Raw genomic sequence first — 15,059 nt, forward strand, 5'->3', positions numbered from 1 at the left:
TATCAACAACAGCAAATCCACGAAAATCCTTTGGACGCGCACTCTCACTCTCACTTTGAAGCGGCACTATGTCAGCGCCGTAAGTGTAGAATTTGCATAATATTAAAATACACGTGTAAAATAAAAAAAACGCCCTGATTCAGTTTTTTTGCTTCTTGAACTCACACAACAATATCTCTGCCACCTTTCGCAAATTTTGATATCTTGATCATCACTCACTCTCTGGTCACCTTCTCACCTCACTTTTCACATCGAGTGAGACGCAAATCACACAAGCACGCACCACAAACGCAAATACTTTGTGCCCGAGCGAGCCGAGCGCAATCTCTCTCATTCGTAGTCGAGCCACAGTCGGGAGCGTGCGTGTTTTTCGATTTCGTGCGTCTGGTGGGGTCTCACTGAATCTTGAGGTGGGCCATTTCGTTTTGTGGACCTGAAAAATTTGCAGATCGTCGTCGTTTTTGGACTTTTCTTTTGGAATTTTCGAACCAACGGATTGTATTGAAGTGCACTGTTGCTGTAGAAGTTTAAAATTGTGCGGGATTTGCCACTTATTGCGAGCATGAAGAATGTGAAAAAAGTTAATAAAGAAGCAAAAAAATGATCGTCAAAGTGAAATCGAGAAAAAATCCCTCCGTCTCGCATTCTCACCCGCACAGCAGCTAGCGCATATCACAACGGGTTTTGGCTGAGTGCTCAGTGAACAAGCGCGAGTGAGAAATTGAGACGGGTTCGGGACGGGATGATGTCTGGATGTGTGTGGGTGTAGCAGTTGTTATTTTGAGCAGCTCAGCTGGAAAGAAAGACAAAGCAGATGGGCGATTATTGTTGGGGAGAGTGAGATATGCATAGCGAATGATTGATCTCTTGCCAGTGAAAGACAGAGTTAGAATCTGCTGCTTTTTTGCTCTGTTGGTGTGAGAAAGGAATATTCATTGAGAATTTTTGGGATAGTATTTTCTTTGGAGTGTACGGTGTTGCTTGCGGTACTGTGTGTGGTGTTCTCTACGAAACAATACGATATTAGCGGCTGGCAGATTGCAAAGGTAAGATTTTATTTTGATCACTGTCTAATAAGATATGTGAATTATTTTATGTATGCAGTTCTTATGCGTGTCATATTTTTTATGTATGAATGAAGTTCACAAATCGTGCGCTCAAAAGCACTTAAACCCAACACGAATCTGGAAGATAAACTTCTCTTGCGAACATTAATAATATAATTACAAGAGCATTATTAATTATTTCAAGGACTTGACCTAACTCTCTCCCTGAACCTTTTGAAAATGTAAACGGTGTAAACAGACCGAAGTATAACTAATAAACAACAATTACAATAGGAAGCAATCAGTGAAGTACTAGATTGAAAGTAGTGAGCTGGATTTTTGTATGGTGAGATGATCAATTCTCCGTTTCTGCAAAGAAATGCTGCAAACAGCGTGGGTTATATGATTTCTTGCCTAATTTGATGCTGTTTGAGCAAAACTTTGGGTAACTGTGTTGTTGAAGTTGCAAGAAATAAATAATTCAACAACACAGTTACCCAAACTTTTGCTCAAACAGCATCAAATTAGGCAAGAAATCATATAACCCACGCTGTTTGCAGCATTTCTTTGCAGAAATGGAGAACTGATCATCTCACCATACAAAAATCCAGCTCACTACTTTCAATCTAGTACTTCACTGATTGCTTCCTATTTGATGCTGTTTGAGCAAAAGTTTGGATAACCGTGTTGTTGAAGTTGCAAGAAATAAATAATACAACAACACAGTTACCCAAACTTTTGCTCAAACAGCATCAAATAGGAAGCAATCAGTGAAGTACTAGATTGAAAGTAGTGAGCTGGATTTTTGTATGGTGAGATGATCAGTTCTCCATTTCTGCAATGAAATGGTACAAACAGCGTGGGTTATATGGTTTCTTGCCTAATTTAATGCTGTTTGAGCAAAACTTTGGGTAACTATGTTGTTGAAATAGGAGGCAATCAGTGAAGTACTAGATAGAAAGTAGTGAGCTGGATTTTTGTATGGTGAGATGATCGATTCTCCATTTCTGCAATGAAAAGGTGCAAACAGCGTGGGTTATATGATTTCTTGACTAATTTGATGCTGTTTGAGCAAAAGTTTGGGTAACTGTGTTGTTGAAGTTGCAAGAAATAAATAATACAACAACACAGTTACCCAAACTTTTGCTCAACCAGCATCAAATTAGTCAAGAAATCATATAACCCACGCTGTTTGCACCTTTTCATTGCAGAAATGGAGAATCGATCATCTCACCATACAAAAATCCAGCTCACTACTTTCAATCTAGTACTTCACTGATTGCCTCCTATAGGACAAATCGGTGAAGTACTAGATTTGTAGTAATGAGCTGAATTTTAGTATGGTGAGAAGGTCAATTCTCCGTTTCTGCAATGAAATGGTGCAAAAAGCGTGGGTATTATGATTCCTTGCCTAATTTGATGCTGTTTGAGCAAAACTTTGGGCAACAGTGTTGTTGTTTTCTTCATTTCTGGCAACATAAACAACATAGTTATCCAAAGTTTTGCTCAACCAGCATAAAATTAGGCAAGGAATCATAATACTCACGCTTTTTGCACCATTTCATTGCAGAAACGGAGAATTGACCTTCTCACCATACTAAAATTCAGCTCATTACTACAAATCTAGTACTACACCGAACGTGCCCCATTGCAAGAAATAAATAATACAACATCACAGTTACCCAAACTTTTGCTCAAATAGCATCAAATTAGTCAAGAAATCATATAACCCACGCTGTTTGGACCATTTCATTACAGAAATGGAGAACTGATCATCTCACCATACAAAAATCCAGCTCACTACTTTCAATCTAGTACTTCACTGATTGCTTCCTATTAGGCAAGAAATCAAATAACCCAAGCTGTTTGCACCATTTCATTGCAGAAATGGAGAATGGGGCACGTTCGGTGTAGTACTAGATTTGTAGTAATGAGCTGAATTTTTGTATGGTGAGAAGGTCAATTCTCCGTTTCTGCAATGAAATGGTGCAAAAAGCGTGGGTATTATGATTCCTTGCCTAATTTGATGCTGTTTGAGCAAAACTTTGGATAACTATGTTTTTTATGTTGCAAGAAATAGAGAAAACAACAACACTGTTACCCAAAGTTTTGCTCAAACAGCATCAAATTAGGCAAGGAATCATAATACCCACGCTTTTTGCATAATTTCATTGCAGAAACGGAGAATTGACTTTCTCACCATACTAAAATTCAGCTCATTACTACAAATGTAGTACTTCACCGATTTGTCCTATTGATCATCACAGTTTGGGTAACTGTGTTGTTGTATTATTTATTTCTTGACGAATTTCGCACCAACTCGTCTTCGGGGTTGGCAGCACCCCCTCAGAATGTTATGAAATTTTGTAGGTTTCAAGACTTTACCTTTTCAAGCAACTTTGCGTATTTTGTTTTTTCAAAATTAACCTAGACTAACATTTAAAAAGAGTCAAAGTTCTTTAACCGTTTTTTTTTCACAAAAAATAACTCGAATATGATAAGATGTACAAAAAAGTGATGTATGGGTGACATTTAGAGAATTGTCCAAGCTCTCATGAAAAAATATTTTTAAAATTCTAAATACATTTTTACACGCTAAAAAATATATTTTTAAAATTAAAAGTCAATTTACAGAAAATGCCCACTTTTTTATGTTTTGAAATTTTTTTTCCAAGAAAGTCAATATTGTTGCCTAACTTTCCTCCATACATCACAAGATGGGCACTTTTAAGGAAAAAAAGTTTTTCTAACAAAAACTTTTTCAAGTTAGTTTTTTTAGCGTGTTGCGCTTTGGCCGTTTTTTTTTCACAAAAAATATAACTCGAATATGATAAGTTGTACAAAAAAGTGATGTATGGGGGACTTTTAGGGAATTGTTCAAGCTTTCAAGAAAACATGTTTAAAAAATATAAAAAAATGTTTTACACGCTAAAAAATATCTTTTCAAAATTAAAAGTCAATTTACAAAAAAAGCCCACTTTTTTATGTTTTGAATTTTTTTCCCAAGAAAGACAATATAGTTGCCTAACTTTCCTCCATACATCACAAGATGGGCACTTTTTAGGAAAAAAAAAATTTCTAAAAAAACTTTTTCATTTTATTTTTTTTTTGCGTGTTGTGCATTAACTCGTACAGTAATGTATCCAGAATCCTAATGACAATCCATTAAAACTTAATGGGCTCAACTACTTTTTTAATATCTTAACGTGCTTGACATTGAAAACGTGCTTGATATTGGAAAGGGCTCAAGACAAATTTGCTTTTAGGGTTTTATATCAATGAAAACGCTTGTGTATTGACGAAATATGTGCATATGTATATGTGTATTCAATTATTTTCTTTTGTACAATATATACATTCTTCTTTTATACATTCTATTGTAACGTTTTTTGAATATTAGATCTTTAGTCTATCTGAAACAATGTAAACTTTTTTGGATTATCTTTTGAATTCGAAAACTTCTTCGCTTCAATTTGATTTTCAGAAATTGGCACAAATGAATGAAATTTTTGTGTACCAGGTATTGTTTTTACGTGACTGTACAGGTCGGACTCGATTATCCGGGGGTTCAATTAATCGGGGGCCCGATTATCCGGGGCTCGATTATCCGGGAAAAATGGCTCGATTATCCGGGGAAAAGTTTGTTTTTGCTTTGTTTACAAATTTTTAGATTTCAATATGTCAACAAATATGATAAACATCAAATACAACACCTGTAAGTAGGATTTAGCCTATTTAAAATTGTTTTTATTTTTTCACATTTTTCAGCTAAAATTTCATTTTCAAAAAACATGGTTGTAATAATACTAGACGTTGAGTTTAGGCACTACAACGTTATGTATGTTAGTTTCTATGTTTAACGAAAAGTTTTTGATTGAAGAACATCAAAAATAAAAGAAAAGAAGCATGGCTCGATTATCCGGGTAATTCGATTATCCGGGGTGAAATAATTTTGGAGTCACCCGGATAATCGAGTCCGACCTGTATGTGTATAGTTCTTCAAGTTCATGCGTCATTTTTGCATATTGTTCATTTGAAATAAAGCAGAAATTCAATTTTGTTATATGTATATCTGACTGTTTAACTGCCCAGTCATACAGTTCTCGAGGAGTTGTGATTGTGTTTCCATAATCTCGAGCAAGACTTGCTCGTTTTGCCATTCGCTTGAGAGTACCTCCAACAGCGTCACATGGGTCTTTGCCATGTGAAGTTGCGAAGAAGTGCCATTCTGCTTCCAATCCATAATTGGACCGAAAACTGCACAAACTGGCAAATTTTTTTTTGTTCTTATAATGAGCTGCTGCTCCATCTGACATGAAAGTAATTTTTGAGAAATCAATCGATTGTTTAATGAAATCCAGCAGTTTTGATATAAATAACTGAACTGCTGTTGTATCGTGTGTAAGTACTTCAGATATTATTATAAAGCTCAAGTTTTCCAACTTATTTTCTTTTCTGTAGTACACTTCAAAGGGGTGAATGGTAGCTTGAGAATTATTCCAATGGTAACCTTGAGCTGAATTTTGAATGATAAATGAATAATTTTCTGAAAAGTCACAAATTGTTAATACTTCACCCTGTTTAAGAGAATCTTTTTTATCCCGCAAAAATGAGGATTGTTCTTTATAAATGAAATCATGAGTTATAAGCTTATCAACTTTTTCTACAAAATACGGAACAAACTCGTCTATAGTCTTAGTAATAGTTTCCAAATTGCATCGATCAGTGGTTAGCCATTGTTGAAATAAAACCGATTCTTTATCATTCGCTTCTAATAATGATGTTAGTTCACTGGTTCTAGGCACACAATAATACAATTTCAGCAAACATAATGCTGTTTTAAGCATTCAGATATCAAAACAAGCTGAGAAACAGGTTCTATTCCAGTTGGGATGTAACGCCAAGAAAAAGAAGGCACACAATCAAACAAAGTTGTAATGCCCATTGAGTGTTATTAAATGGGTATAAGGATTCTTGATACATCCTGTACGAGTTAATGCGCAACACGCTAAAAAAAATAACATGAAAAAGTTTTTGTTAGAAAAACTTTTTTTCCTTAAAAGTGCCCATCTTGTGATGTATGCAGGAAAGTTAGGCAACAATATTGACTTTCTTGGAAAAAAAATTTCAAAACATAAAAAAGTGGGCATTTTCTGTAAATTGACTTTTAATTTTAAAAATATATTTTTTAGCGTGTAAAAATGTATTTAGAATTTTTAAAATATTTTTTCATGAAAGCTTGGACAATTCTCTAAAAGTCCCCCATACAACACTTTTCTATAGGTCTTGTCATTTTTGAGTTACATCGATTTTAAAAAATTCTTCGAAAAAAAGTTAGGCCCTCTTCAAATGTTACTCTTGAAAATTTTCGAAAATTTAAGTATGCAAAGTTGCTTATAAAAACCTAGTCTTTATGCCCACCAAGTTTCATTCGATTCTGAGAGGGTGTTGCCAACCACTGGTCGAGTTGGCGCGAAATTCGTCTCTTGCAACTTCAACAACACAGTTACCCAAAGTTCTGCTCAAACAGCATCAAATTAAGCAAGAAATCATATAACCCACGCTGTTTGCAGCATTTCTTTGCAGAAACGGAGAATTGATCATCTCACCATACAAAAATCCAGCTCACTACTTTCAATCTAGTACTTCACTGATTGCTTCCTATTGGACCGACTTCATACCGAGATAGCCAATATGCAAACATTAAATTAAAACGGTTAAGGACAACAAAATCAGGATTTTTTTAATCAAATAGCGCTTTGGTACAAATATGTTCTTGAGCTGTTAAACAGCTGCTGATTTGAGAACTATACTGCCTGATGATATACTGCCTTCTGGAGCAACCACAGGAGGAATGCCTGGAAAAATATTATATGGAAACATCTGAACGGATCGTTATGGAATTTCTGGAAGAATTTCCGGCGGAACTCATGGAGAAACACCAGCAAAAATATCTACTAGAAACGAATCAGAAATTCTTGAAGAAATCACACAAAGAATTTCTGGAAGAATCCCATCACGAAGAATGCCCTAAGGAAAGGATCTCTAATGAATAAAACCCAAAATCAGTTCCTGAAGCAATAGGACGCAATCAGGAAGTACTAGATTTGTAGTAATGAGCTGAATTTTTGTATGGTGAGAAGGTGAATTCTCCTTTTCTGCAAGGAAATGGTGCAAAAAGCGTGGGTATTATGATTCATTGCCTAATTTGATGCTGCTTGAGCAAAACTTTGGGCAACATTGTTGTTGTTGTCTCCATTTCTTGCAATTTAAACAATACAGTTACCCAAAGTTTTGCTCAAATAGCATTAAATTAGACAAGGAATCATAATACCCACGCTTTTTGCACCATTTCCTTGTAGAAACGGAGAATTCACCTTCTCACCATACAAAAATTCAGCTCATTACTACAATTCTAGTACTACACCGAACGTGTCCTATTCAAGCAAATCTGCACCATAAATCTCGTCATAAATTTCTAGAGTAATCCCAACAATCAAAGCTAGAGAAACTCCTGAGATGCCGGAAAGAAGAAGTAACTTGTTAGACTTGTAATAGGAGGCAATCAGTGAAGTACTAGATTGAAAGTAGTGAGCTGGATTTTTGTATGGTGAGATGATCGATTCTCCATTTCTGCAATGAAATGGTGCAAACAGCGTGGGTTATATGATTACTTGCCTAATTTGATGCTGTTTGAGCAAAAGTTTGGATAACTGTGTTGTTGTATTATTTATTCCTTGCAACTTCAACAACACAGTTACCCAAACTTTTGCTCAGCGAGCACGATCAGAGGAAGAGCGAAACGAACGGCGGGTGGTGTTCGCCGCTGCAAAAGCCGCGCTTAAGACCGAGATAAGAGCAAGCAAAAAGGCCTGCTTTGAGGGTCTCTGTCAAAGTGCCAATACGAACCCGTGGGGTGACGCCTACAGGATCGTTATGGCCAAGACGAGAGGTGTGATGGCTCCTACAGAGCAATCTCCAGAGATGTTGGAGGGGATCATTGGAGGACTTTTTCCGCGTCATGATCCTAGTCCTTGGCCTCCTTTCGTAGGACAGCCGGGGACTGGGGCTGGCGATGAGGAGAGGGTCACCGATGTGGAACTTGCGGGGATAGCCCTTAGCGTAGGTAAGGCCCCAGGTCCGGACGGAGTTCCGAACCTGGCCTTAAAAGTAGCTATTGCAGAGGCTCCCGAGATGTTCAGGTCTGCTATGCAGAAATGCCTGGACGAGGGAGTTTTCCCAGAAGCTTGGAAGAGGCAGAGCCTGGTACTATTGCCAAAGGCGGGGAAACCACCCGGAGACCCGTCGGCATATAGACCAATATGCTTGATTGACACGGCGGGGAAGGTGCTCGAAAAGATCATCCTCAATAGAATGTTGCGGTTCACCGAGGGCGAAAATGGTCTTTCGAGTAACCAGTACGGCTTCCGGAAGGGGAGGTCCACCGTAGACGCTATCTTGTCGGTTACAAAAACCGCCGAGAAAGCACTCGAGCCTAAGAGGAGGGGAATTCGCTTTTGCGCGGTAGTGACTCTGGATGTAAGGAATGCGTTTAATAGCGCTAGCTGGTCTGCTATTGCCGATGCGCTCTTGCGTCTGGGGATACCGGAGTACCTGTACAAGATTCTCGGAAGTTACTTTCAGAATCGTGTACTAGTCTACGACACGGAGGTGGGTCGGAAGTGCTTTCACATAACCTCAGGAGTCCCGCAAGGTTCCATCCTGGGTCCGGTGTTATGGAATGTCATGTACGACGAGGTGTTGAGGTTAGAGTATCCAGTGGGAGTGGTGATTGTCGGATTTGCCGACGACATTACGCTCGAAGTCTACGGTGAAACGATCGAGGAGGTAAAGTTGACTACCAACCACTCGATCAAGGTTGTGGAGGCGTGGATGCGGTCCAGGAAACTGGAGCTGGCTCACCACAAGACAGAGGTGACGGTTGTTAACAACCTGAAGTCGGAGCAGCAGACGGAGATCAGTGTAGGAGACTGTACTATCCTGTCAAAGCGCTCCGTCAAACACTTGGGCGTGATGATCGACGATAAGCTTACCTTCGGTAGCCACGTCGATTATGCCTGTAAAAGAGCCTCCACAGCTATTGCGGCACTGTCCCGGATGATGTCCAATAGCTCTGCGGTGTACGCCAGTAAGCGCAAGCTTCTGGCTAGTGTTGCTACATCCATACTTAGGTATGGCGGCCCGGCGTGGGGCACCGCGCTAAGAACTAAATGCTACCGACGGAAGCTGGAAAGTACTTACAGGCTTATGTGCCTGAGGGTTGCGAGCGCGTACCGTACCGTGTCACACGACGCTCTCTGCGTCATTACTGGTATGGTGCCTATCAGCATTCTTATCAGTGAGGACATGGAGTGCTTCGAAATGCGCGGCACAAGAGGCATACGCAGGACTGTCAGGATGGCCTCTATGGTCAAATGGCAGCGCGCGTGGGACAGTTCCACCAAAGGAAGGTGGACCTATAGGTTGATACCGAGGGTAGATAGTTGGATTAATAGGCGCCATGGGGAAGTTTCATTCCACCTGACACAGGTCCTTACAGGTCATGGTTGCTTCCGACAGTATCTACACCGTTTCGGGCATGCGGATTCTCCCGAATGCCCAGTGTGCAATGGTTTAGAGGAAACGGCGGAACACGTTTTGTTCGTGTGCCCGCGTTTTCGCACAATGCGTGACCGCATGCTTGCCACATGCGGGGAGGACACAACTCCGGACAACTTGGTCCAGAGGATGTGTAGGGATGAGTTTGGCTGGAACGCCGTTTCAACGGCTATTACCCACATCGTCTGGGAGCTACAGAGGAGGTGGCGCGTGGACTCGGAGAATGGCTAGTCCAGATGCAGTACAAGAGGTGGTCCAGGGGTTCGGAGTCGGCTTCGTAGGTCATACCGGTGCCCTGCGGTCGAGATCGACCCTTACAACGATTAAGTGGCCGCGGAGAGGAAGTCCCGGTAGCGGTGCTGTCGTGGCGTCGGTCTACTGGGTTGGATCCAAGCCCGCGGTTGGAAAGGGGTCCCCGGCAAGGGTCGGGGCAGGTGGAGACCCTGCCGTCAGCAACCTACGGATGCATCTGATAGGGCCTGAAGGGTAGTGATACCCTTCCTTTGCGGGCAGGTCAGATCGGGTTGCATGTGGGCATCAGTTCTTGATGTCCGCTCAGCAGTAGGGCGCGGGCGGGGTTGACTCTGCCCGCCTTCCGAGGACAAAGGGAGTGGCGAGGACCACTCGGGAAACTGGCTAAGCGCCAGCATGCTACCGTGATGGACTCTCCAAAGCGAGTCATCGATGTTCGTTGCTGCAGGCTACGCAGCTAACCTTGTGGGTGCGATGTGCACTAGCCCCTCTCTGAAGCAATACCTTCTTGGTGGTTCCGGAGAGACGTAGGGTTTGGCGACCATAGGAATGGTTTAGTGGGTACGAGGAGAGAGTAGTCCTGGATTTTACTTTTGTTGTAGAAGACGGCCTGTCAGACCTACACTACCCTAACCTTCTGTTAGGGTGTCTGTTGAGCAGATTATCCCCCTATGGTTTAGAAGGAAAAAAAAAAAAAAAGATCGAATGATAATAATTTTCACCAACGGCGTGGCCTACTCAGTTATGATTATTGTCACCAAACTACCACATCTCCTTTTGTCACCGTTTGCACTGCATCTGTCAATTGTCAAATGGGATTTTTTTATCTCTAGTATGTATAACTAGTTGCACTGTTTTTGCAATTTGTTTATCAAAATCTTTCAAAATAATATTTATCATCACTTGTTTTAAAAAATAACTACATCTGTCGATCATGTGTGTTGGAAGATATAACTAATTCAATTATCTTTACTATTTAAGAAGCATTTCTATTGCTTTATCATCGAGTTTATCATATAAGTGAAGATATATCTTATTAGACTTTTCACTCCCCTCTTCTAGTTTAACCTTATTTTCTACCTCCCGGCCTAGCCGATTAAATTGTCAACCGACGTTTTTGCTTTTGCGTCTCCCTCCTTGGAGGCAAGACATTATTGCCAGCCCCGGCCGGAATTTCATCCGCCGCTTTGGCGCCTCCCTTCTCTGAGGCGAGACATTATTGCCAGCCCCGGCCAGAATTTCATCTGCCGCTTTGGCGTCCCCCTCCTTTGAGGCGAGACATTATTGCCAGCCCCGGCCGGAATTCCATCCGCCGCTTTGGCGTCTCCCTTCTCTGAGGCGAGACATTATTGCCGTCTACGGCCGGATTTTCATCCGTCGTTTCGGCATCTCCCTCTTTCGAGGCGAGATATTTCGACTTCCCTCATGTCTGATCCGAACAGATGCTATCCGTCGGAAAACAGACTACTTATAGTTACCTAAAGCTTCAACTGGTTCACCCAGTTTCAACCAGCAGGAAAAACACTCTCTTGTTCTTTTGTCGTTTTCCTCCTTGTTTTCGTTGATCTTCACGAGGTGTAGCCGATAGATCGCCACCGTGTTTCCAGTGGAATATCCGCTTCTTCAAGTTGGTCTTCTTGTTGGTTCTCCACACTTCCGCTTCTGAGTTCAGCAAATGGGTTCTTCTCGTCGCCAATGTGGTACTTCCCGGCTTGACAGATCGAATGATAATAATTTTCACCAACGGCGTGGCCTACTCAGTTATGATTATTGTCACCAAACTACCACAGGAAGCAATCAGTGAAGTACTAGATTGAAAGTAGTGAGCTGGATTTTTGTATGGTGAGATGATCAATTCTCCGTTTCTGCAAAGAAATGCTGCAAACAGCGTGGGTTATATAATTTCTTGCCTAATTTGATGCTGTTTGAGCAAAACTTTGGTAACTGTGTTGTTGAAGTTGCAAGAAATAAATAATACAACAACACAGTTACCCAAAGTTTTGCTCAAACAGCATCAAATTAGGCAAGAAATCATATAACCCACGCTGTTTGCAGCATTTCTTTGCAGAAACGGAGAATTGATCATCTCACCATACAAAAATCCAGCTCACTACTTTCAATCTAGTACTTCACTGATTGCTTCCTATAGGACAGATCGGTGAAGTACTAGATTTGTAGTAATGAGCTTAATTTTAGTATGGTGAGAAGGTCAATTCTCCGTTTCTGCAATGAAATGGTGCAAAAAGCGTGGGTATTATGATTCCTTGCCTAATTTGATGCTGTTTGAGCAAAACTTTGGGCATCAGTGTTGTTGTTTTCTCCATTTCTTGCAACATAAACAACATAGTTATCCAAAGTTTTGCTCAAACAGCATCAAATTAGGCAAGGAATCATAATACCCACGCTTTTTGCACCAGTTTATTGCAGAAACGGAGAATTGACCTTCTCACCATACTAAAATTCAGCTCATTACTACAAATCTAGTACTTCACCGATCTGTCCTATTCTTCGTTTCTGCAAAGAAATGGTGCAAAAAGCGTGGGTATTATGATTCCTTGCCTAATTTGATGCTTTTTGAGCAAAACTTTGGATAACTATGTTGTTTATGTTGCAAGAAATGGAGAAAACAACAACACTGTTGCTCAAAGTTTTGCTCAAATAGCACCAAATTAGGCAAGGAATCACAATACCCACGCTTTTTGCACCGTTTTATCGCAGAAACGGATAATTGACCTTCTCATCATACAAAAATTCAGCTCATTACTACAAATCTAGTACTTCACGGATCTGTCCTATAGTAATGCTCTGAACTTTCTTGTGTATAAACTATCTTCATGACTACCACGCAATATACATGTGCAAAATAGGCAGTGGGGGATGGATCTCCGTTAATAATAGGAGGCAATCAGTGAAATGGTTCAAACAGCGTGGGTATTATGATTTCTTGACTAATTTGTTGCTGTTTGAGCAAAAGTTTGAGTAACTGTGTTGTTGAAGTTGCATGAAATAAATACATAATACAACAACAAAGTTACCCAAACTTTTGCTCAAACAGCATCAAATTAGCCAAGAAATTATATAACCCACGCTGTTTGCACCAATTCATTGCAAAAATGGAGAATAGGAAGCAATCAGTGAAGTACTAGATTGAAAGTAGTGAGCTGGATTTTTGTATGGTGAGATGATCAATTTTCCGTTTCTGCAAAGAAATGCTGCAAACAGCGTGGGTTATATGATTTCTTGCTTAATTTGATGCTGTTTGAGCAAAACTTTGGGTAACTGTGTTGTTGAAGTTGCAAGAAATAAATAATACAACAACACAGTTACCCAAACTTTTGCTCAAACAGCATCAAATTAGGCAAGAAATCAAATAACCCAAGCTGTTTGCACCATTTCATTGCAGAAACGGAGAATTGATCATCTCACCATACAAAAATCCAGCTCACTACTTTCAATCTAATACTTCACTGATTGCTTCCTATTGAACATCTCACCATACAAAAATCCAGCTCACTACTTTCAATCTAGTACTTCACTGATTGCCTCCTATTGAGAAAGTTCTAAAACACTAAGTTGAGGAGCAGGATGTGTCCTAATTGGAACGTTACGCCAAGTAGAGAAAGAGAGATAGAGAAAAAATCTTTAAGCAATTTAAAACGCTATTGGTTGGTTGGGCGTTCAAACGGCATAAATGTGATAGCTTGCAAAAAAATGGCCGGTCATAAACGTTACACGAGATTTGTTCATTCCGTAATTTTTATATGATGCCAAAAGACATCAACTGAAATAATATTGATTATAAAATGGTAATGCTGAGTGAAAAATACTTTAAAACTTTAAAAAAGGCTTACAAAATCGGAGGCTGACAAAATCGGGGGCTGATAAAATCGGGTCCTCACTGCACATAACTGCAAGTCGGTGTAAACTCCAAACGTGTCTCATCTGAAAATACCTGTGTGATCTTTATTATTTTCTAATTTATGGAAATATTTGAACCAGTCACCAGGAGTGTCGACTTACTATTGCTAAGCATTCTCGGGTTTCCACCTAGCCTAGTGGCAAGGCTTTGGAATCCGGCGATCCAAACGCCGCGGCGGATTCGATTCCCGTTCCGGTCGGGGAAATTTTCTCGACTTCTTCACAATATACAAATTCATACATTGCATTGGCAGGCAAAAAAAAGCCCGTCAATTATTAAATGTGGAAGTGCTCAAAGATCATTAAGTTAAAGAGAGGCAGGCCAAGTTCCTTTTGGAACGTCAAGCCAAGAAGAATAAGAAGCATACTCGTAAAGTTGAAGCTTTATACAAAAATTTACGCTTTAAACATGAATCGCATAACTTTTTTTATTCTTACCCACTTAACCTAATTTACAGCTCGTTTGTCAACTAGGGCCCTACACACTAAGATCAGCTCAGTATTTTTCCCACCTTTTTACTGAGTTCTCAACAGCAGATTTAACTCGGTACGCACGGTTGTTTATTTTGCGGATATTCTGTACATGAGTTACCGAGCTCAGCTAAGAAACTGTCAAAAGTTACTGAAGCACGGTAAATATCGTTACTGGTGAACGGTAAATACGATTACCGAGTGTACCGAGATTAATCTGCTGTTGAAAACTCAGTAAAAAGATGGAAAAAATACTGAATTCAGTGAAAAAATTACTGAGCTGGAACATCTGAATCTTAGTGTGTACGTAAGTGATTCCACTCACACTTTGTACAGCGCCTGAATGTATCTTATTCTAATTCTACTATATCGAACTGGTTGTCTTTTTGCTGCTGTCACTTTTCTACCCTGTCCAGGGTAGAATGATGAGCACGAGAATGCTGATATGTGGCTGCTGTTCCTTTTCCAGTCCGATTAAGGGTCGTCCATTATGAGTGAAATCCAAGTTTCCAGATTCAGGGTGGCCACCTAACCGGGAAAAAACGGGAAAACCCGAAAAAAAACGGGAATTTGAAACGACCGGTAAAAAAGCGGGAAAATGCCGGGAATTTCAGATGATTACCGGGAAAAATTGTTGTTAAGAGTAACAACTTGTTGTATTGTTGAATCCTAAGGAATTCGCCTGTGCAATCACTTGGAATTTTCTTAGAACAGAACTTAGGATGTTCTTAGAAGTTTCTTCTGAAATTCCTC

The 15,059-nt window shown here is 40.1% G+C and overlaps 2 protein-coding genes across 6 annotated transcripts in view; one reads left to right on the forward strand and one right to left on the reverse strand.

The window, feature by feature from the left end:
- The first annotated feature begins 344 nt into the window (after positions 1-344).
- LOC109433178 (serine/threonine-protein kinase Genghis Khan) overlaps positions 345-15,059 on the forward strand; it is a 187,331-nt gene continuing 172,616 nt past the window's right edge. For 4 of the 5 annotated variants that reach the window (XM_062860822.1, XM_062860824.1, XM_062860825.1 and 1 more), the window contains exon 1: positions 345-1,046. The gene's annotated coding sequence lies outside the window, so the exon portion shown is untranslated. The remainder of the gene's footprint in view (positions 1,047-15,059) is intronic. The other variant, XM_062860821.1, reaches the window with a different exon arrangement.
- Positions 2,746-7,740, reverse strand: LOC134292088 (uncharacterized). The gene is made up of 2 exons (XM_062860827.1): positions 5,028-7,740; positions 2,746-4,583 (listed from the first exon to the last, which is right to left on the reverse strand). The coding sequence occupies exons 1-2, from the start codon at positions 5,891-5,893 to the stop codon at positions 4,451-4,453; spliced, it is 999 nt and encodes a 332-aa protein (XP_062716811.1). The 5' UTR covers positions 5,894-7,740; the 3' UTR covers positions 2,746-4,450.

The sequence above is a fragment of the Aedes albopictus genome, chromosome 3 (assembly GCF_035046485.1).
Source record: "Aedes albopictus strain Foshan chromosome 3, AalbF5, whole genome shotgun sequence".
In the NCBI taxonomy this organism is placed as follows: domain Eukaryota; kingdom Metazoa; phylum Arthropoda; class Insecta; order Diptera; family Culicidae; genus Aedes; species Aedes albopictus.

Coding starts and splice junctions, on each gene's coding strand:
- LOC134292088 (XM_062860827.1), bottom strand. CDS start 5,893: ATGCTTAAAACAGCATTATGTTTGCTGAAATTGTATTATTGTGTGCCT. Junction 4,584..5,027: donor GAAGAACTATACACATACAG/GTCGGACTCGAT, acceptor CGACCTGTACAG/TCACGTAAAAACAATACCTG.